At 64.4% G+C, this 22143-nt stretch overlaps 1 protein-coding gene across 2 annotated transcripts; it reads right to left on the reverse strand.

Moving 5' to 3' along the window:
- Window positions 1–826: 826 nt before the first annotated feature.
- TNK2 (tyrosine kinase non receptor 2) lies at window positions 827–21326 on the reverse strand. 2 transcript variants are annotated; one of them, XM_083868672.1, is made up of 16 exons: window positions 21215–21326; window positions 11871–12048; window positions 11656–11726; window positions 10260–10472; window positions 10017–10169; window positions 9543–9820; window positions 9340–9466; window positions 9102–9248; window positions 8654–8748; window positions 5729–5923; window positions 4202–4293; window positions 3651–3695; window positions 2123–3438; window positions 1585–1680; window positions 1368–1495; window positions 827–1261 (listed from the first exon to the last, which is right to left on the reverse strand). In XM_083868672.1, exons 2-16 carry the CDS (start codon window positions 12031–12033, stop codon window positions 1255–1257), a joined length of 3126 nt encoding a protein of 1041 aa, XP_083724798.1. In that variant the 5' UTR covers window positions 12034–12048; window positions 21215–21326; the 3' UTR covers window positions 827–1254. The 2 variants fall into 2 exon arrangements, with proteins under 2 accessions (XP_083724798.1, XP_083724797.1); XM_083868671.1 differs by lacking the exons at window positions 3651–3695; window positions 21215–21326 and having other exon boundaries at window positions 829–1261.
- Between the last annotated feature and the right edge of the window lie 817 nt (window positions 21327–22143).

Consider the following 22143-nt stretch of genomic DNA (forward strand, 5'->3'; position numbering starts at 1 on the left):
ACAGAAGCACAGAGTCCCAAGCAGTGACGTGTGACCGTGCTCACAGCAGCACCAGCTCCCTGTCCCCACACTCAGAGGGGGCCGGGGGGACCAGAGCTGAGGGAGCTGTGGGTGCACAGGATGTGGCCAGGTACCATCTGCCACAGGGATGGATCCATGGTCACGCCAAGGCAGCCCTTCCTCACTGAAGTAGGGCAGGGTCTCTCCTCTGAAGCCACCAGCTCTGGAGCAGAGTATCCTGTGGAGCAGGTACCACCACTATCAATGGGGCTGGTGGGTTTGGGCACCAAGATACTCCTCCACCTGATCCCAAGATCCCTTCCTGATGCTGCTAGAAGGCAGCACTGCAGGAAACCCAGCTAAGGGGCTCTGATACCCCCGTGGAGGGGGGAGTGAGCACTGACACCGGCTGTGACCCCAGAGGAGCCACCCCTCCACTCCCGCACCTGCTCCCGGCTCCGTCTGTGGCGGAGGCACCGGTTGCACAACAGCCCTCGCGTGGGTGGGGGCGACGCCGGTCCCGCCACTCCCTGCCCGGGCATGAGTCAGGCGGCAGCCGGGAGCCGCGGGGCACCGGGCAAGGGGGGCCCGGCTGCGGGGGGCTGCCCTGCAGGCAAGCACTGCCCACTCAGAGCACGCAACACCCTGCCCAGCCCTCAATCGTTGGGCCTGGGGGTGGGATAAACTGTCACTAACTCCAGCAGCCCTGGATAGCGAGAACTTTGCACCCTAAAGCAGCCTGGGAAGACTCAGCAGGAGGTTTTATAGGTGCACATGTCACACAGCTTCATGGGGATCCTCAAAGTCCGTGCATCCCCTCTCCAGCTTCATCCCACGCCAGATCCCAAGGGTCATAGTCCCAGCAGCCTGCAGGGAAGAACCAGCATCCGTGGAGATGTGGCCTGTTCCCTGTGTGTTGGTAGGGATAAACTTGAGAGATGGCCATAGGCACCCTCCTCCTCTCCATAGAATATTTTTATATATATACATAATATATATATATATTAAAATTACATTTCTCTTTACAAAAACAATTCAACAAGGGGCCAGGGGATGGAGCCCATTGCCAAGGCCAGGGCACAAGCACCCTGGAAAGTCTGTAGTGCTAGGCAGGGTCTCTTTTGGGGTGTCTCCACCCTCAAGTGGGGGCTCAGTCCAGAGTCCTGCAGCAGGTTGTGTGGGTGGAAGCAGCAGGACTGGCCCAATGGCGAGATGCCTGCTCCGGATCCGACGCAGCTCGCCCCATCCCCGCTGTCACCACCTGTAATGAGAGGACAGGACATGAACTCAGGAGGGGTGATAGTGCCACTCTGCCCACAGCAGTGTGGCACAGAGAACTGTCCCCTCCCAACCATCAATGTCCCTACTTCTGGCGGGTGGCGCTGTAGGGGTCGAGGAGGTGGGAGCTGGCCTGTGCCAGGTTCCAGTCGAACATCTCCAGCACCCGCTGGCACTCACCACGGGACTTCAGCCCCAGGCAGAAGAGCTGCTCCACCTGCAAGGGGACAGGGTATGACCAGAGGGGTGACAGGGGTGCCACCACTCTTGCTGGAGCCAGGACAAGGGAACAAGGGTGTGCTGTACCTTCAGGTACTGGATAGCCCGTTGGATGCTCCAGCCATGCTTCTGCAGGGCTGCCTGGCACTCCTCGGTGGTCACACCGTGCACCGTGTCCTGCACCTGGGGGGGAGCTTGTGGTCACTGTCTGCTGCCACCTCTGGGCAGCAAGAAGCCTGTGACTGAAGCAGAGGACCACCAGGGCTGCCCCCCATCCCTGGTCCTGTCTTCAGGGAGGACTATCAACCTGGAGCTGGGATCATTCTCATCCCTGGGATCTTAAATCTCTCCTGGGCTTGGGTGGGTCACAGTATCCCCAGCCTAGAGAGACCAAGGGAATCATAGCTGCAGCCACCTTCCCCCTCCCCAGGGCCTTCAATTCCCGTTTTGGCATGGCAGTGTTATTTATGTCACCCTGCACATCTGGGCTTTCTTGTAGCAAATCCCCTGGGTTGAACTTGTGGAAACTGAGGCACAGGATGGGAAAAGCTCTAGCCCAAGTGAGCCATGGCTACTCTTGCCCATGTGAGCCCACTCCTCATGGATGCTGGGGGATGACACTTACCAGCCGGATCTTGTCAGCAGGACGGCAAACATCTGGCCCATCATAAACGATCTTCTGGAGGCTGCAGGAGGCTTTCACCAGGCACTTGGGCCCAGGGTTGCTGTTGTTGGAAGAAAAGTTAGCCTTGCAGTCTGCCAGTGGCTGCTGCACCATGGGACGGACAGTGGCTGTGGTGACCTGGCGGGACGTTGTCATTTCCTCAGGGCTTTTAGCCTCCTTGAAAAACTTCTCATACTTGTCCAGGTAGGCAGGGCGCTCAGGCAGCAGGTAGTAGTGGGTGCTGCTGACCTTCTGCCCATCCTTCACGATGGGCAGGATGCAGGGTCCCTTGGAGCAGTCCTTGCCCTGTGCCTGGATGACCTTGGGGGTGGCATACTTAGGGTCGAGGGCAAAGCTCTGTGTGGTGGGCATGGGCTTCCCTGGTGAGGTGGAGAGGCAGGAGCAGAGGGCAGCACGTTGCTGGGGGGAGCCCACCTGCAGAGCCATGGGGCTGGGTGTCCGGGAGGTGGGCTGGGACAGTGGGTCCCGTGGGGGGATCTGGGGTGGCCGGTCTTCCTCGCCCCCCGAAGCTGGGGAAAGGTCCCCTGACCAGCGCCCAGGCTCGTTGCGGCGAAGGGGCCGGGGTGGGATTGGGACACGGGGAGGGATCTGGGGCTTGTCGTCAGCTGGTGCAGCCGGTCCCAGAGGGACGTTGAGCCTCTTCATGCACTCCTGCTGCAGCTCCTCAAAGAGCTCGGTGGTCTGCGTCATGCTGGGCTGTTTGGTCTCCTTGGGGGGCAGGAAGAGGTTGTCCTCCAGTACTGGTCCCCGTTCACCCTCATCCACGAAGCCATAGTTGGTCTTGCCCCGCCGGCTTGGGGGGCTGGTGATAGAGCAGACCTCAATATCATCCTCATCCTGTGCCACGTCATCATAGGCAGGCGGTGGGGGCAAGGGCCGGGCGTCCCAGTCCACCACTGGCGTGGGGTGGAGAGGCCGAGGTAGAGCCCGTGTGGGGCTCTGTGGTGGGGTCTTGTCCAGCAAAGAGCAGGCCTCCATGGCCAGCTTGGCTAGTGAGGGGGCTGTCAGCTCCCCCACTGGAGAGGGGCTGCCCTGGGGCACTTCCTCCCCAAAGTCAATGAGGGTCACCTCGCTGCTTGCCGGCCCCTCGCTTGCCAGCCGTCCGGGCTGCCGCTCGCCCACCTTGGTGCCCGGTACTCGTGCTGATGGCTTGACCGGTCGCAGACCCTTCCCTGTGCCTGGCTTCTTCAGGCAGAGCTTCCGCAGACCCCCTGGCAGACCCTCCTCCTCCTCACTAACTGGGTCGTAGCAAGGCTCTAGAAGGGGAAAAAGAGGGATGGTGAGGGTCTCAGCACCCATCCCTAGGGTGCAAGAAAGGGCATCTTCATCTCCAAGCCCCCAAACTACCCCATAGTTTCAGCCCTCTTTGCTCCCAAGGCATACCAGGGCACCTGCCCCAGGCCACCCAGGTAAGAAAAGAAAGAGGGTGTGAAGAAGGGAGAGTAGCACCCAAAGAAGCCCAACTTACTGGTAAGCAGGACGGTAGGCTGAGGTGGGCGTGGAGGAGGCTGCCCTGCAGAAGAGAGAACCCAAGAGAAGGGGAAGCATAGGGTGAACACAGAAGCGGCAGCCAGGGTGCTTGTTAACAGGGTGCATGCTTTGTTGTGTCCCCCTTCTCTGGCAGAGCATGAGGAGGATGCTGGTGGGAAGCCCCCCAAGGAAAACCTGTAGGTTTATAAGGACTGGGGCATATGCACAGCATCTGAGTTCCCTCCCTGTGGCAGCTCCGCTGAGATTCCCCACACTGGGGAGCCCAGCTATGGGAGGCTGGGAGGGGACAAGGGACTCGGACAAAGGGCAGCAGGGCAGAGTCCAGCCAGGCAGAGCCACCAGCCACCCATGCTGCTGGCAGTGGCGTATAGCCAGGTGACAACATGCCCCATCACCTCTGCTCTGCAAAAAGCAAGTGCCAGCAGAGAGACAGAAAGGAAAGGATCCAGCCCATCACCCCGGCAGCAAGGTACAGGGATGGAGGCTTTGAGCAGCTGATGGGCAGGAGGAAGGAGAAAAGCCACTCACTTTTAGCCCTCCCTGGAAGCTGTGTAGGTCTGGCAGCACTCGGGTCCACACCTAAAATGTCAGGAGGGTCCATGGGATTTCCCAGGTACAGCCTGTGGGGAGAGAGGAGAGTGCCTGGGAGTCAGCAGGGGCCACGTGGGACCCCTTGCTCCTCAGGCTTGTGCCTTGGGACACCTCCCAGCTCCTCCACCACACGACCATGCCCGGCGAGTACCGTTCCTGTGAGTGCTGGGGCAACACACCCCAGAGGCTTCCAGTGCTACGGTACAGAGCCTGGTGCCATCCCAGCATCATCCCACCCATCTCCGGCTCCACGTGCATCTGTGGCTGCCTGTGCCGTGCCCAGGGGACTGCAAGCAGGGCACCGTGTCCAAGGTGCAGCGTGCCCAGGACACTCCTGCAGCACCCGGGCGATGCTGCGCCTGGGGCAGGATGCCCCGGTGCCGGTGGGTGCCAGGAGGCCCGGGCGAGCCATCGCAAGCCAGGGAGCCGGCGGGAGCTGGTGCAGCCCGAAGGCCTGGGCGTGTGCCGAGCTCGGTGCGTTCTCGGCAGCCCGGGCAGCACGTACCCAGCGCCCGTGCCCACGCAGCGGGGCGCGGGGAGGCCTGCCGGGGCACGAGCCAGAGCCGCGTGCCTTGGTTCAGCCCTCCGAGGGCCGCCGGCACGGCCCGTGACACGGGGTGCTGTGGAGGGGTCAGGCTGGGACTGAGAGCACCGGCAGAGCTGTCCCAGGCCTGGGATAACAAACGGCAGTTGGGATTATGATCCCAGGGGATGGACTGAGCCTAGTGCAGGAGCTGGCCCTGCCCATCAGGAGCTTTCCAGATTTGAAATTCTATCCTGTCCCCCACCACAGTGACCTCCCACATCCCTCCAGCTCAGTGCTGGTAGAACCTCCACATGCTCCCTGCCAAGGTGCTCTGCTTACTGTTGCACACAACCAATCCCACCTTGAGATGGTCAGAGAGTATGTGGGACACTGGAGCACAAGCACCCAGCCCCCCTTCCCCCCATCACAGTCCAGCCAGGTGTCTTCTGATAGAGCAGGGTGGAGAAAAAAATCATTTTGGTAGATTTTTTTCATGTTTTGCTTTTCAAAAAGACTCATGCTGTTGGAAGCGTGGGGACAGGCTGCAAGCCGCACACATTTAACAGCCCTGGGACAACCCAAAAGTGTTTTGGGGTAATGTGGCCACCTCTAGGGTGGTGCTTACTGATGTCTTCCTGCCCCAGGACAGCCACAAAGGTCCCCCCCTGGGACAGCCATAAAGGTCCCCTCCCGGGAGAGCCACAAGCAGAGCAGCCCCCCACGTCCCTAAGCCCATTAGTAGGAAGAGGCAAGGAAATTAGTCCAGCTGCAGGGACCCTACCCAGAACCACCATTCCCAATACAGCAGGGGCAGAAAGAGATGCTTCATGGAGGGAAAGAGGGGCAGTAGCCAAGCCGCGTTTTGCTCCCGAGCCCAGTGGGCAGCAGGGAAGGGAGGGAGCAGGCAGAGGATGCAGAGAAGACAAAAAGTTTCTTACTCATCAATTTTATCGGGAAACCCCCAGCAGTGCTGCGGGTTGGTGTCTCCATGGCCTGTGTGGATGAAGCTGTTTTTAAGCGGCTGGCTGATGTCGTGGGCTGACAGCCCTGCCACCGAGGTCACCGTGTTTCGGGGAAATTGGCCCACTTTTAGGGTCCGTTTATTCTGACCCCGCCACCAGTAATTCTCGGCCCTAAGGAATAAAAAGGACCTTGTTACTGATGAGGGGATGGGAGGTTGACACATGCCTGCCCCAGTGATGGGGAGGAGGCAAGGTGACTTGTCCGAGTGCACGAAGGCATAGGGTGACAACCGGGAAGGGACCCTGGGTGCCCAGGATCCCAACCCTACACCCGCAGTATGCTTTGGCTCCCACCCCACCTGGTCCCTGCACCTGGTGGTGCTAGGAATGCAAGTAGTGGGGAACAAAGCTCCATGCTTGTGTCCCAAAAGATATGCCCTTTCCTCCTCCTTGCTGCCTCAAGTTACGCAGGAGCCTTGGGGTGATGCCTGCACCAAGCTCTTTGTCACCAATCCCTCTGTGCCCTATGCACTAAAGGATGGCACAGGGAACACGTTTGACATCTAATGGGGGCCCGTATGGGGGACAGTCATCTGTGGGGTCTTCCTCACTCTCTTCCTACATTATCAATGAGCCCTGTGCAGGCTTGTGCGGGCAGGGGGAGATTGGCAGAAAGATAAGTGGTGGGCTTAGGCAGTCAATTGTCCTGGAGCCACCTGAGTGGCCCAAGCCACCCGGGGGTACTGGTCCCCAGTTGTCTCCGAGGAGTTGCCCAGCACGCAGCCACTTCTGGGGGAAATGAGGTGATCATCTAGCCCAGAGGGACCAGTGGAGGGAATAGGCATGGGGCACGGAAAGGCATCCCAAGTGGTGTACTCCACTCAGCACTGTGCCCGATAAATGGTGGGGGGGCTCTGACCCTAAGCTACCCCCCTGCCTGCCAGGGCCCTCCACTCCCCATGGGCAGGGTGTGCTGCGGGCAGGGGGCAGTGGCAGTGAGGGTGCCAGCCTGGCGAGGCTGGCACGGGCCCCACAGTTTCCTGGAGTCACCTGTGAGTCACCCCCGGCCACCAGCTCAGCCCTTTTCCTGTTTACCTTCCCGCTGCCGCCAACCAGCCGCCTTACTCAGCGTCGGGACCCCTCGGCAGAGCCCTGCAGAGCCCAGCCGGTACCGGGCATCCTCCCCCACCCGCGGCAGGCTGGGGGAGGTGGGGGAACCGCTCCCCTCCCCGGGAGGTGCCCTCCATTCCCCCCCTCCTTGCGCCCCTCACCGCCACATCCCGACGAAGGGATGCTGCAGCCGGGCCATCCCTCCACGCTCCCTGCTCCCAGCGCCGGTCCCACCGAACCCGAGCTCGGACCCCCGGCACGAACCCGCTCCGGTGCTGCCCTGGCTCCTCTCCCCGCGACAGCCCCCTCCCACGAGCGGCTGGGTCCCCGGGGGGCTTTCAGGGAGGTCCCTGCCCCTGCCCACACACACGTACGCACACCCGGCGCCCGCCGAAACGACAGGCAGGGGCTTGAAAAGGGGTGGGGGGTGTTTACGGTGCCCCGGGCGGCCTCGGCAGGGCCGGATGCGGCCCCCGGCAGGAGCGCCCCCCTTCCCCCCGCCAGCTCTGCCCGGGCATCCCCACAAGCAGCGCAGCGAGGGGCGCCTGCTGCCGGGGAAACTGAGGCACGGGGAGGGAGCTCCCCTCCCGGAGTACCGGCAGTCGCTGGGGCTTCCGCCACCCCCCGGCTGCTGAACCCACCGCGTGTGCCCCGAGTCCGCACCCCAAAACCCACCCACCGGGGGTCACCAAGGACCGGCGTCCCTCGGGGAAACGGAGGCAGTGGAAGTTGCACCCCGGCTCTGCTCCACTCCCGGCAATTCCCGACCGACGGACAACCTCCAGCCCCTCTTCCCGCTCCATCCTTCCCTCCGCGGCTCACCTGGGGCCGGCGGTGGGGCGGGGGGCGCGGACCCGCAGCCCGGCCGCGATGCGGCGGCAGGGACGATGTAGGCGCTCTGGCGCGGCCGCACCGCCCTCCGCCGCTCCTTCCCTCCCTCCCTCCGCCGACGCTGCTTCCCCTCCCCTCCCCTCCCTGCAATTAAACCGCCAGACCCTGGGCAAGAGTCATCCCCGCGGCGGCGGACCGGGAGCAGCCGGTCCCTGCAGACACACAAACCCAGCCTGATTCACCCCGGGTTGTGACTAACCGCGGGGAGCCGGCCTGGGGCGGGGGACAGGGAGGGACGGGGACAGAGCCCTCCTCCTCCTCCTCCTCCCCTCGGGGTTGGGAGGCCGGCTCACAGAACTTCTTTGGGAGGTCCCCACTCTCCCTCAGCTGGAAGGTGACAGGCATATCATGGGATAGGGATGCAGGGGCTGAAGGGCCCCCTACTCCAGTCCCAGGTCCTTGGGGCAGTGGAGGGGGTGGCTGTGCCTGGCGTGGTCGGCAGGGACCGAGGAGCTCACAGCTCAGCGAGTTCTGCCAGCGCGGTACCAAGCCCCACGGTGCCTCTCCCAGCCCGATGACAGCAGCACGTCTCCAGGTGCTGGCGGCACGTCCCCACCACTATCAGCAGGGAGCGGCCCTGGGGCGTGCAGTTTCCCGGGGCAAACCCACGGGCACAGAGGGGTGAGTCAGCAGGGATGGTGCGGGCAGGGCTGTGGGCAGTGTGGGCAGGGCTGTGCCCCCCACACCCGGGCGGCCCCACGATCCTGTGCTGCCTGGGAGACCACAAACATACCAGCTCTACCCACCCACGGGGTACACAGCCAAGTGTGCTGAGGGCAGAGCCACCCCTTCCCCTCCCTGCTCTGCCAATGCCCACAGTCTCCCCATTCCCTATCCCGATGCAGGCTGGAAGGCAGTGCATTCCCCCTCTACAATACCTGCCACCCTCCCATGCAGTACCTGCCCTCAATGACTGTGATGATGTCGTTCATCTGGATGTGCAGCTTGTCCGGTTCCTCAAAGTCCTGCAGCGCTCTCATGTCGGTGGGCTGAGCCTGGAGGAGAGGTGGGTGAGGATACGGGATGCAGCCCCCCATGTCCATTCTCTTTTGAGGCCAGGCCCAGCCCCAAGGAAGGCAGGCAGGCCCCAAAAATGGATCAAGAGACAGCATCACCACTAGCCCCTCCTCAGCTGTCACATCCCTGGGGTGTGTGATGGCAGGGCAGCGACCAGGTGCTTCCTGCTGTGACCATGTCCCCACCCTCCACCTCCCAGCCTGCAGGGCTGCCTGGCCTAAGCTCCCCCATGTCACCTCCCACCTCAGCAATATTCTTAGCTCAATCCATGCTTGAGCAGAGCTGGCAGGATGGGGTGCTGGGGCTCCTGTCCCCCTCTCCATTCACCCACCTCCACCAAGAAGTCTCGCAAGGCCACGAAGGTGGGTCTGTCCTCGGGCTTGTGTGCCCAGCACTGCAGCATGACGTTGTAGATGTCCTGGGGACAGTCCTCAGGCCGCGGCAGCCGCTCACCCTCCTTGTCTATCTTGTGCAGGATCTGTTACACAGGGTGTGCTGTCAGGGTGTTCCAGATCCCCCTCAGCACCAACAGGGTGAGGCGAGGGGGCAGGTCCCTGCTGTACACCTACCTGGCTGCCATTGAGGCCAATCCAAGGCTCCTGACCATAGGTGAACATCTCCCAGAGGGTGACTCCAAACATCCAGGTATCACTGGCGTGGGAGAAGGTGCGTGTCTTCAGGCTCTCAGGAGCACACCTAGAGGGGGAAAGACATGAGCATCACAGAGGCCATGGGTGCTGCACCTCCAAGTCTCCCCCTCCCCAAGGCTCACCAGGCAAAGGGGACCTTGCGGTGCTCCTGCATCACATAGTGATCGTCATTTTTGGGCAGTGCCCGCATCAGTCCGAAGTCCCCAATCTTGACGAGCTCATTGGAGGCCAGCAGGATGTTGCGGGCAGCCAGGTCACGGTGGATGAAGCGCTTGGACTCCAGGTAGGCCATGCCCTTGGCCACTTGGATGGCATACTGGCACAGGGTGGAGATGAGGAAATGGCCCTGGTTCTTCCGCAGGCGGTCCAGGAGGGAGCCCAGTGGGGCCAGCTCTGTCACCTGGGCCATGGGAAGAGGACAGCAAGCAGGTCAGTCCAGGGCCACCCTGGCTGGGCTGCTTTCCAGCCTTCTTATGCCCCATGGGGATGCCAGCAGAGGGCTTGGGGTACAGACCCAGCCTGGCTTTGCTCATGCCATCATGTGGGACCCCCCTATGGGGGCATCATTGAGGTGGGCCCCATCCCCCCACACTCACCATCTTCATGGGGTGGGAGAGCACCACACCATACAGGCGGATGAGGTTCCTGTGGTCCAGGGAGTGCATGGCATTCACCTCCCGGATGAAGTCGTCCAGTGCCTCCGGCTGGCTCAGCACATCTGTCTTGAGGCACTTCACTGCCACATTCAGCTATGGCCAAAGCAGGGATGAGCTCCAAAGTGTCTTCCCCTGTGCATGGTCCCCCTGCCTGGCTCCCCACCCCCCAGAGCAGCCCCTCACCGTCTTGCCAGCAGGTGTGCACCACTCTCCACGACGCACGACACCAAAGGAGCCGTCACCCAGCTTCTCAAAGATTGAGAGGTCTCGCTCCCGCACGAGGCAGGTGAGGGAGTGCTGGCCCCCAGCTTCAGGGGGTGGTGGTGTGGGAGGCTTGCGGAAGGTACTCTGGGGCTGGGGTGGCAGCTCTGACTCTGGGCGCTTCCCACTGAACACCTGTGGGACACGGAGGAAGGTGAAATATGGGCATGGAAACACCCCACCTGTAAGTGAGAAGTGCTGGCACAAGCCCTTGCCTCAGCTGTACACACTGGAACCTAGTGATGACTCCTAACTGGTGATGACCCAGAGAAGACTGGCTGTGGGAGAAGGCTCCATTCCTCCTGCTGCCAGCGTACTGAGCTGTGATTCCCGAGGAGGGAAGGGATTGTTCCTCTTGCTGCAGCTCTGCAGCAGTTCCCCAGCAGCCACAACAAACCAGGCCAGTAGCCAGAGGGCCCTGGGCACTCCTTGGCTAGGCTGAGGCCACACAATGTGCTTGGGCACAAGGCCAAGGAAAACCTCCAGCTTGGGCTGAGAGTGGTGACACATCCCTGCAGCGATGTGGGCTTTGCAATGTTTGCTGGCCACTCAGAGGGGATGGGCTCTCTTTCCATCTCCCTCAGCTGGGATGAATGATGTGCCTCATGGGACAGGGTCCATCCCAGTCTTGATGCAGGGTGCGTGGGGGCTGGGCCCAGCATGTGTCTGGGGTGGGAGGTGGCATTTCTGCTATTTGTTCTTTAATAGAAGTAGCCTTCTATTAAAAGCCCATCCTCATCATGTCCCACTCAGGGGAGAGACCGTGGCCCAGTGCCCAGCTGGCAAACTGGGCTCTGCCAAACTCTGCTCTTCTGGGTTGCCAGCTGCCATAGGGTGTCAGCAGTACCAGCTTTGGATGGGATGGTATCAGGGTATATGTGAGCATCCCATCACAGTATGTCCCAGCCTGCAGGTTCAAAGCTTTGCCCCCTTGCTGTGGGGCAGCAGGGTGGGCAATGTCCTGGGCACGACTTCTGCCCACAGAGCTGTCTGGAAGAAGGCTCTGGTTCACTCGCTGCAAACGCTGCAAGTTTCCTGATAAAGAGGCAAATAACATGAGGGGAATGAATTTTCCAAATGCTAGGGTAGCAGGGCTGTCCTTTGCTGGGACGTGACCCAGGAGTCTGAGGGGGACTGGGGCACACACTGGCAGGGTGACACCACAGGTGGGGCATGGATGGCAGGGGCTTCTGCCCATTTCCCTGTCAGCCTCCAGGGATGTGGGGGAGCCAGGCACCCTGGAAGGGTACAGGGAGGGGTCCAGCTTTTCCTGTCTACCTGAGTTTCTCTGCCACACCTGTCCCTCTCTCATCCCTACCTTGCTCATCCAGGATTTCCGCTTGCACATGGCTTTCCTCCGCTTCACTGCCTCCCACAGCCGCCGCTGGCCTGCAGGACACAGGGACACAGTGACCGTCACAAGCCAGTTGGGGTAGGGGTCCCTTCCAGCCCCATTTGCTCCTGTGGGCTTCCCAAAAGATGCTGCACATCCAGCCAGGGGTAAGGGAAGAGGTGTGGGGGGGATGTACACACCGGGGCGTCCCATGCCGATCTTCTCCAGATCCTCATTTTTGACGTACTCGAAGTGGGAGAGGCGTGTGACGTTGAGCTCGTCTCGGATGCGCAGGAAGTACTGCTGCAGCTGCAGCTCCGTGAGCAGCTCCAGCAGCCAGTCCGTGCCCTCCTCTGCCTGCATGCTACAGCTCAGCCTCTGCTGGGACACAGTGTTGGGTTAGGGGCAACCCTGCTCCGCTCCCCTCTGCCATATCCCCACTGCAGAGTCACCCAGAGGAGCTCAGAACCAAGGCTGGGGTGCTGCTGTGAGGGATATTAGTAGAGTCATCTCCTGAGCCTGTCACCCCCTCTCTGGGGGAGGCCGGGAGAGGCACCCCAATCAACAGGACCCCCAGAGACAGGAAGGGCCCCCCAGTCTGCCCTGCCCTGCTCACAGAAATACCAGCACACCCCTGCATTCCAGCACAGGCTATCCCCTGGTCAGGAGTGCCCAGGACACAGGAAGTAGAATCTCTGGACAGATGTGCCTGCCCAATTCCCTCTGCTCAGCTGAAAGGTCTGAGCAGGGAGGTGACAGCTGTCCCCAGCAGGGACAGCCACCTTGACCCCCTGGCATGCCTGCACACTTGGCTGAGTTGTAGTACAGACTCACAGTGGGTCTCCTCTGCCACGGGTGGTGGCACCTCACTGGGCAGACACAGAGAGAGGGCAGACAGGAACATCGGGGCCTCTGGAGGGTCCTGTTGCTCCAGCGCTGAGGTACAGAGCACCCCAGTACTGCCAGGATCAGTACTGCATCAGCCCCCAGCCGTGCCAGGACACAGAGGAAGGGCTGGACCCCCACGTTCCTCCCTACTCCCCATCCCTGCCTGTCGTCCCTGCTCTCCCCCACTTTAACCACCACCTTTCTGGAAAGGGATATGGCTCTGCCTCCTCCTGCTGAGAGCGGGCAGGAGGTCGGGACCCGCCATCCCAGCCCCACAGCGCGGCAGCCCTCTCCATCCTCTCCTCTTCCCTGGGAGACGACATGGCCCCTGGCGTCTTCACCCGCTGTGCTCGGCTCCCTGGGCCGCGTCACCGCAATTACAGTCCTCGGCACCGGGCTAAAAATACGGCGGGCGCGGCGAGCAGCTGGGCACGGGGGCGCACGGGGCCACACGGGGCCGAGGGAACGCGGCTCCCCTGCCCCAGGCGACGGGGACAGGGTCGGGGGACGGCCAGCGGAGGGTCTGCCCGGGGCGAGGGTCGGCACTTACTCGGTAGAGGCGGAAGCGGGTGAGGAAGGGGAAGGATCGGTGCAAAGCCTGGAAGCGTCGCATCCTGCCTGGCTGCCAGCCCCTGGCACCGCTGATGTCCCTTCCCCGGTGCCGGCGTCGCACGGCGGAGCCCGCTCACCGCAGCCGGGGCACCGGCGGTCCCTTCACTGGCTACAGAGATGTGGCCTGGGCTCGCCCGCCCCATAGACGCCCCTGGAGCGGGCAGGGGGCTCGGGCTGTCCGCCGGCCGGACGCGGGCTGTGGCTCTGCCCCTCCTTCCATCCGGCTCTCGATCCTCTGGCCGGCCGGCCCACCCCTTCCCCAACGCAACGGGGCCGGGCGGGGGGTGGCGGCGGGCAGGGCTGGGGGTCACTCCCCTGGCTGGAGCCGCTTCCTGGGGACCCCTCGCTGCCAGCGGGGTTCGCTCCCGGCCGCCTGCCCGCAGCGCTGCCCAGGAGGGTTATTTTCAGCCGGGCTGGGACGCGCGCCCAAGGGGCCGGGCTCCCATCAATGTCCCGCTTTCTCCCTTGTTCGGCGGTCGCCGGCAGCTGGGAGCCCGGACCCCCGCTCCCATTGCCATGGAAACTCGCCCCGGCCTTGGGAAAAGCTCCCAGGCCTCAGTTTCCCCCCCAGGAAGCAGGGAGGGAGGGAGGCAGAAGAGACATCCGGCTCTTTGCTCCCCAACCGAGGCCACAGGCATGATGCCAGGGCGATGGGCACTGCGGGGGGAGTTTCTGGCCCGGCAAACATATCCGCTGCCCAGCTGCCAGCCCCAACGGGGGCACCACAAGCACCCTGGGGCTCGCTCCCCTTCCCTGGTGGGGCTGGCACCCCACCCCAGTGCTGTCCGCCCGCAGGCTCCCCAGGGAGAACAGCTGGCCACTCTGGCAGCCACAGCGTGAGAGAGGAAAGACCCACAGCAACCTCTTGCCACAGCCCCCGCCTGCCTGGGCCCCCAGTCCGTGGCCATTGCTGTGCTACAGGGGCAGCTGAGAGGGAGCTAAGTGCATCCCCAAGAGGAGTCTCCGCTGGGGCTTCCACTGCTCCTGGGATCCCAGCTGGCACCCGGCAGCAGAAAGACCGGGCACAAGAGCCCATTGACTGGGGACAACTGGGCACAGTGCCCTCGGCACCAACCTCTGCCACGCGCCAGCTTCCCCCGTCCCAGCTCAGGGGACACCGGGGGTGGGGGGGTACCCTGCCTTGAAAGAGCATCACCCTCATCACACAGAAATGGCACCCACTGGGACTGGCACCGAGTGCACTGCCTCCTGCATCCACAAATCCCAGGTGAGGCTGCCCAATTCAGTGCTCACATCGGGCGTACAGGTTTCCAAAAGGAAGTGGGGAACCCTGCTTTGCCCACCATGCCAGGGGACGTTCTGTGCCTCAGTTTCCCTGTCTACAATAGACCCACAGGCACAGGGAGTGATCCTGCAACCTCGACTCTGAGTTGGGCGAGGAATCCTGCCATCAAACTCCCGTCCTGAGGTGGGAAGTCACAAACCCCCCAGACCCGCTTCACAGCTGCCGCTCGGCCCTTGCTGCCCTGCCCGCCCCTGCCGCGCACACCCATCCCTGCAGCGCCAGGGGTGCACCCACCCTACGTGCACCCGGGCTCCTGCACGGTGCGTGCTGAGGATGCTCACGTGCACCCCGGGACCACACAGGAGCAATCCCCCCGCGCCTCCCGCCACCTGCACGACCGCAGCCGCCCCCCACGCCCGTCCCCTCCGCGCGGCCCCGGCTGCCGCCCTGCCCGGCCGCACGTGCGCAAACACCGCGGCGCCGCCGGCACCGTCCCGCTCCCGCCTCCGCCCGACGCGCACCTGGAGCCGCCGGCCCCCTGCGCGCCCACGGGTGCCCACCCCCGCCGTGGCGTGTTGGTCGCCTCTCCGCTTGCCCGGCAGCGCACACGCCCGTCCGAGCTGGCATGGAGGGGAGGTCAGGCCTCCCGCCTCTCCCCCTTCCATCCCCCCCATTACATCTATCTCTAATGACACCACAATACCTGTCCTGCACCTCAAGCCCGCTGCACCTACACATTCCCCATATCCCTGCAAAGCCTGACATCCCCCAGGGACACCCCCATGTGGGGATGGCAGCCTGCGGGGCCGCTGTCTGGTTACAGCGCTGCTGCTGGGGGATGGCATCTTGTGCTGGGCACCGAGCCCCCCCTCCACAAGCTGTGTCAGGCTTGGCTGAGCCTGGGTGCCTCACACCATTCCCCCATGCCTCAGTTTCCCCAGCAAGAAGCAGCAGGCAGGCCCCCTCCCGTGGGTCAGGATGGAAGCACAGCCGAGCGAGGCGGGGGTGTCATGCTGCCCCGGATGCTGCGGGCTATGGCACACTGCAGAGGGGAGATGCCATGCAGGGAGCCCCCGTGCTCCGGGCCAGCTGCCGAGCCATGCCCATCCTGGGGCCATCAAGCTGAGCCAGGTGCCCCCCGCTGCTCCCCTGCACCGCCTCCCCCGCACTGACCCGCCGGGCCGTGCCCGGGGCGATGTCCTGCCGGGGGGGCGGCGTGGGGCGCCTGCTGCCCAGCCGCAGGGCCCGCTGCCCGGTGCTGTCCGAAAAGCTGTGGGGCAAGGGGCCGTGCATTTCCTCCTCCTCCTCGGCGCTGCTCAAGCGCTGGTAGTCGCATCTCTCGCCCATGGCTGAGGCGGCGGCTGCGGCGCAGCGGCGAGCGGGGGGCTCTGCGGAGACGCCCGCGTCTGCCTGGGGGCGGCGAGGGCTGGAGCCGGCTTTGGGATCACATGGCAGAAAGTTGCTGCAGTTCCGGAAAACAGCGAGAGGGTGAAGGTGACCGCGATGGCAACGGTGGGGGCTGGGGGGGAGGGAAGATGGATGGAAGGATGCAGGCGAAAAGGGAAAAGAGAAGCTCCTTGAGCGCTTGTCCTCACCCCGATCCCAGCCTGGCACCACCGTCTTCCTCCCGGCGCGGCAGCCCAACCGCCCACCTTCTGTCCCTGCTCCGGCTCCTGAGTGGAGAGGTGGTGGCATCGCCACCAGCGCCGCGCTCGCTGCCCCCTTCTCCCCGCACCCCGGCGCGGTGCACCAGGCAGCCGGGCGGAGGAGGAGGATGAGGGGGGACCATCGCCAAGCAGCCGGGGCTCGATGGCAGGCAGGATGGGTAGGGAGGCACCTGCAGAGGGATGGGGGTGCTCTGGCGCTGGCAGTATCCCCAGCATCCCTCCCGTTTCCCTGCGCAGGCGGCGGGGGATGGGATGCACCGGGAAGATGGCTGCTCCGCGGCGACCGGCGGCGCTGGCGCAGGCACGGCACGGCTGGGACAGCAGCCAGGCCCCGGGGGTGCCGCTGGGATGGGGGTCCGAGAGCCACGCCAGGATCAATCCTCTCCCCCCACCTCCTCGCAGGGGGCTGGGGGTCTCCTGGACCTCTCCAGGCGCTGCTGCAGCTGGCACAGCCCCCAGCAGGAACCCACCCCCCTGGATGGGGAACCCCCAATTCGTGCACACCGGGACTGGCCTGTGCCCCCACGGTGACCAGGCACAGTCCCTCTCCCAGCCTCCGGACCAGAGCTGCAAAAGCAGTTTGAAATCGGGAGGGGGGGAGGGGGGGCTGCAGCTCCCTCAAAGACCCCTGTGACCTGCCTGTCCTTTGGGGCACAGCAGAGTCCCCAGGGACCAATTTTCTCTTCATGCCAACGCCACAGGGCACGATGCCCCATTCTGACCCCCAGAAGCACCCTCATGACCCATCACTGCTCCCCCCCAGAGCCCTGAGAGCCTGGCGCAGCCACAGGAGTGACACCGGGCTGTCACCGTGCCAAGGCAGGGGGCCAGAGCGTGTCCTGCCTCCCCTTCCCCTCTCCCTGCTCCGGAGAAACAAACACCCCCAATCCCGGTGGGCGTGTGCCCTGGCTGAGGGGCCGGGCAGGGACACCCCTCGGCGGCTCCTCCTGCCATACCACGGAGGTGAGCTCAGCCGTGGAGCCGAGGCGGGCCGAGCCTGCGGCGTGGGAGCAGCGAGCCGCCCCCGCGCACGGCCCGCCGGCGTCACCGCGCTGGCACGCCACGGGACGGTGACTGATGCACGTGCTATGCCACCTTCCCTCCGGACCCACCGCCCTGTGCCACCCCAAAACCCTCACCGGCCTGCCCAGTGAAGGCGATGCTGTGGGGACGAGTATGGACGGCCCCTGTCCCCGCAGCCCTAGGCAAGGATTTGGGTCACACACCCACACGTCGGGTCCTTCTGGCCTGCCCAGGCTTAACTGACACCAGAATGATTAGGTACCTCACAAGGGGACAAATGGCATTGTGCCCTGCCAGCCTTGACTCACCTGCCTGCAATTCCCCACCCTGCGGGGGGTCCCACCACAAGGACAACCACTGGATGGGCTGCACTGTCTTCTACCCTCCAGGGTGGGACAGTCACACTGAACACAAGGTGTCCCTCCCCTCTGTGGGGACACTGGCGTTCCCCAGCCCTCTGGGACACCACACTTGGCCCCACATCCCTGGGACCAGTGCCACAGCATCCCCCATGCCCACCACCCCGCACAGAGGGCCCCAGAAAGTGCTGAGTCCCAGAAACAAGCTCCCAGAGGGGGATGGGGTCCCCCACTCACCTCCATCACATCACCCTGCTCACTGTCACAGCCTGCCTGCCACCTTCCTGGCAGCTGTGTCGCCTGGAAGTGATCTCACCGACTGCGGCGGCAGCGGGGCAGCCGCGCCGTCACCCCGGGCTGGCTTGTTCAGCCCTGGCAGGGCCCCGAGGGCGGCCCCAAATTGTGGTGACACACTCCCCGGCCCGGCTGCCACGGCGCAGGTGTGCAGACACGCACATATCCATGTGTACAAACACATCCTGCTCCCACCAGAGCCACGGCTGCCGCCTGCATCCTGCCCACCTGTGGGATCTGCTGCCACCCAGCTCCCCAGGGACCATCCCCAGCCCCTCTCTAGACTGTGCTGCCCCACATACCCCCATACCAGTGGGTGCTTTACCTCCCTCGGTGCAGGCACCAGATGCTGCCTGGTTGGCTGGATGGAGCAAGCAGGAGGTCTCAGGGGGCCAGCATGGAGGGCTGGTGACCCCCGTGGCAGGGGTGGCCGGGGAGGCCGAGGTGCCAGGTTCCTCCTTGCTGCCATCTCTGGGCTCCCTGAGCCTGGCCCCATGGCCTGATCCTGCTGCCCAGCACAGAGCATCCCCTGCTCTGAGCCCCTGCCTGCAGCAGTGGCTGTGAGGGCAGGAAAGACATAGGCATGTGGGGGCCCCCCCATCCTGGCACAACCCAATCCTCTCCCTAAGCCTCTTTCCTCTGCTAAATCCGCTCCGCAGGTCGAGCTGGGGCGGGCTTAGCTTGTCTTGCACCTCCCAGCTCGCCGGCATGGGCAGCAATTGCTGACCCCATAACTGATCCTCACCCCAGCCCCGAGCTCTCCCACCACGGCAGGGTCACAGTGCAGTGTTTTGGGGGACAAACATGCAAAGCAACAGTCCCTGGCAGTCTCATTGTTGGGGAGGTGGAGGAGGCAGCAGGCTTGGCATCACTGAGCCCTGATGTCACTGCCACAGTAGGGACCTGTCACCTTGCCCCAGTGCAAGGCTGGTTTGTGCCTGCTAGCCCCCCAGACTGACCTCACCTGGGCCACAGGGACAGCACTGTGGGGTCCCTTAGCAGTGCCAGCCCCAGTGTCACAGCGAAATGGGCAGTGTGTGAGGGGTCAAACTGTCAAGGCTCAGGTGACACCAGTCACAGGGTTCCCCTGGGGTGAAGTGGGAGAGCTCAGAATAGGCCTCCCCACCTGGCACCCCCATCTGTCCACCCCAGACACTCCAGATTTCCAGGGAAAGGTTAAGGAAGTCTCTCTGCATCCAGAGTCGTGACCCACTCTGCCAAGGCAGTTGGAAGAGCCTTTGTGGACTCACCCCCCAAGTGAGCTTTGTCCCCAGCCCTGCCAGGGAAGGGGGGCACCAGGACCACCCTGAGCCCTGAGTCCAAGCAGCCCCTCCACCCCGGGCGTGCTGCCAGCAGTACCCCCATCTCCCCCCCAGTTCAGGATGTGCACTTGGGCCAGGCTGCAGCTGGCACAAAACGAGTTTGTCAGGTCTCAGGCCAGACTGGCACAAAGCCACATCCACACAGCAGCATCTTCCCTTCAGGCTGGGAGCAGGCGAGTTGGGACCCCTAGAGCTGGAAGTGGGAATGAAGGCTCATTCCCTGCAGTTCGCCAGCACCAGAGCAGCGCAGTATCCTGGCCAGACCATTCAGTCTTTGCCGGTCATTAGCACTAACTGACAGCACCCTAATTAGCTAGACTGCAGCGGGAGCAGTGGCCCTCCCCCCAGGGCTGCTCAACACAGGGATGGAACAAGACTTCCTCCAGTCTGTCCTGGCAGGGGCTGTGCATGAAGCAGAGCCTCCTCCTGTCCCCCAAAACCCATACAAGTGGACAATGCCCCTCAGGATACTTTTCCCCTGACACCTATCAATCCTTCATGGACACAACTGAAGTCATAACCCAGGTGGCTCCAGGAGCAGGATGGGACCTCTTGGGGGGAAACTGAGGCATAGCGTCAAGTCTAGGCTGCAGTTGGTTAGGACAGGGCTCTGCTACAAGCTCACAGTAGTTCATGGTGCCGTGGGGGCTGCTCCTCTGCTTATGAGGGCCCCCCTTGCCCCGGGGAGGCTGAGTCATGGTGGGACAGCAGGCTGGCAGCGACCCGAGGAGGAGGGAGGCATCGCCAGCCCCCCCAGCCATACCCACTACACCCCACCCTGCACTAACAAATACCTGGCTAACGAGGCTCCGGTAGCTCCAGGGGCTGGTAACAGGTTGCACAGCCTGCACAGCCCCCACCCTGCACCCCCAGGCCTCGGCGCGGCCGGCGGGGGATGCGGAAGCTGCTTTACCGCCCCACTCCCTGCGGGGACCAGCGGGCTCGGGGCGGGCAGGGGGAGCGGGGCCGCAGCTGAGGATGGGTGGGCAGCACACGGACCCTCGCCCTAAAGAGGTTCCTGGTAGCACAGACCTGCTCAAAGACACCCCACGAGGCAGGTCCTGTTTTTAGGAGACTTTTTCAAGCCCAGAGTGAAGAAACTTTGTTCAAAGCTTTGCCCTGAGCCAGCTCAATGAACAACTGAGTGAGAGGGGGGAATGCACAGCCTCCAGAGCCCACAGCACCTGGCAGGAGGGGCGCCCTTTGCAGCGTGTTGAGCTGGTGCCCGGCCCAGCAGCACCGGGACATCTCGGTGCTCCCGCTGCACCAGGCGGCCCCAGGGAGGGGAGGGCGTGGGGAAGTGCCAGCGCCAGGCTCTGCCCCAGCCTGTCCTGCCCAGACAGCCCAGCCCCAGCACTGCCGCCAGAGACACTGTCCCTGCCTGGGCTCCTCCGGCCACCTCCAGACCTCCTCCCCAGCTGCTGCTTCAGAGTGGGCAAGGAGTCTGATCACGCTGGGAGAAACCGAGCAGGGTTTGCCTGGCACGGTGGGATCCTTGTCTGGACTGTCAGCACCACCTTAAGTTTAACTTAAAACTTTTATTTTAAAAAGCAAAACCGACAAAGACCAAATGTACCCAACGATCCTGGGCTGTTTAGAGAAAAATTGCCACATCACAGCTGGACACGGCCACGGTGCTGCGTGCCGGGCATGAGGTGGTCAGAGGCTCCCTGGACCTCACTGCCGCTCGGGGTTTCGGCCGCAGTGCAACAGCCCGAGGCACAGGGCTGGCCCCGGAGGACAAGGGTCCTCTGTTCAGTGCCACAGCTCCCACGAGCCCAGGGAAGAGGAAGAGCAAAGCTGCCTTTTCTCCAGGAAAAGAAAAAATAACCTTCCCCCAGCTTCCGCTGTGGTTTAGGAGAGTTCAAGGGCACCAGGCACCCACCCACACCAGCCCCTGCCGCCTGCTCTGTCCTGGCAGCTGGAGCGGGAGGTCGGGCACGCTGCCGGCCGGGGCTGAGCAGTCCCGCAGTGCCCGGGCACCAGGGCAGCACCGCAGCCCGCGGTACGCGGGGCACGGAGCCAACACACCGGCACGCTCACATGTCACCCGGGCAGCAACACAGCGCCAAGCCCCGAACCCCCCCGCCCCTCGCAGCACCCCCAGCCGCGGGGTCGCGCCTCGTTTCTTACCTGTGCGCTCACCGCCACTGCCACCGCATCCTGCGCCGAGTCTGCAGCGGTCACCGGAGGGCGAGGACGGGCACGGCGGCACTCCAGACGGCCGGCATAGCTGGCGGGACGAGCCCGCACACCTGCCGGGGCGGGGTGCGACGATCGACGCCGGGGAGGTCCGGGAGGCGCTGGGATCCCCCCGGGGCGGCGGGCAGCGGGCTCGGGGCGCGGCCTCACACCCGGGCGGACCTCCTGCGGCTCGGGCGGTGCGCCGGGGTCCGTGTGCCGGGGTTACCGCCGGGGTGCTCCTGCTCGCCCGGGTAGAGCTCGCCCTCCTCCTGCACCCCGCCGCGGGCCTCCCCCTCCTCCTGCCGGCCCCTCCGCACCCACCAGCGGGCGCGGCCCGGGGGGCTCCCCGCGTCCCGCCGCCCCCCGCCGCGCTCCTGCTGCGCCCGCCGGGCCAGGCCCTGCTCCTGCCGGACCCTGGGGCCGTGCTCCTGCACCCCCCGCACCGCCGCCCGCGCCCGCCGCGCCCCGGGGCTGCCGCCCGCCGCCGCCTCCTCCGCGCCCCGCGCCCGCCGCCGCGCCCGGGCCGCCCCCCGCTCCCGGGGCCGCCGCGGCTCCGCGCCCGCCTTGGGGCCGCCGAGGGCGGTGACGGGCCCGGGCCGCTCGCCCCACTCCTGCAGGCTGGTCCGCTCGCCCAGCGGCACCCAGTGCCACCGGCCCGGCCCCCCGCCGCCCCTCGGCTCCGCGCCGCCGGCCACCAGCTCCTGCCCGCGGGGCAGCGCCCCCAGCCCCGCCTCCTGCACGCCGCGAGTGAAGCCCCCCTGCTCCTGCACGCCCGGGGCCACCCCGCCGCCCTCCGGCACCGCCGGGCTCAAGCCCCCGCCCTCCGGCACCCCCGGCGCCCCGCTCGCCCCCTGCCCCCGGATGGTGCACGCGGAGCG

The sequence above is a fragment of the Zosterops lateralis genome (genome assembly GCF_965231275.1).
Source record: "Zosterops lateralis genome assembly, chromosome: 10".
Lineage (NCBI taxonomy): Eukaryota > Metazoa > Chordata > Aves > Passeriformes > Zosteropidae > Zosterops > Zosterops lateralis.

Bases quoted from the DNA above. Each gene is read 5' to 3' on its own strand.
- TNK2 (XM_083868672.1), bottom strand. From the start codon at position 12,033: ATGCAGGCAGAGGAGGGCACGGACTGGCTGCTGGAGCTGCTCACGGAG. The intron at 5,924-8,653 runs GTACTGCATGGG...TTTATTCCTTAG, and splicing joins ATCACAGTCATTGAGGGCAG to GGCCGAGAATTACTGGTGGC. The intron at 4,294-5,728 runs GTAAGAAACTTT...CTCTCCCCACAG, and splicing joins TTTCCCGATAAAATTGATGA to GCTGTACCTGGGAAATCCCA.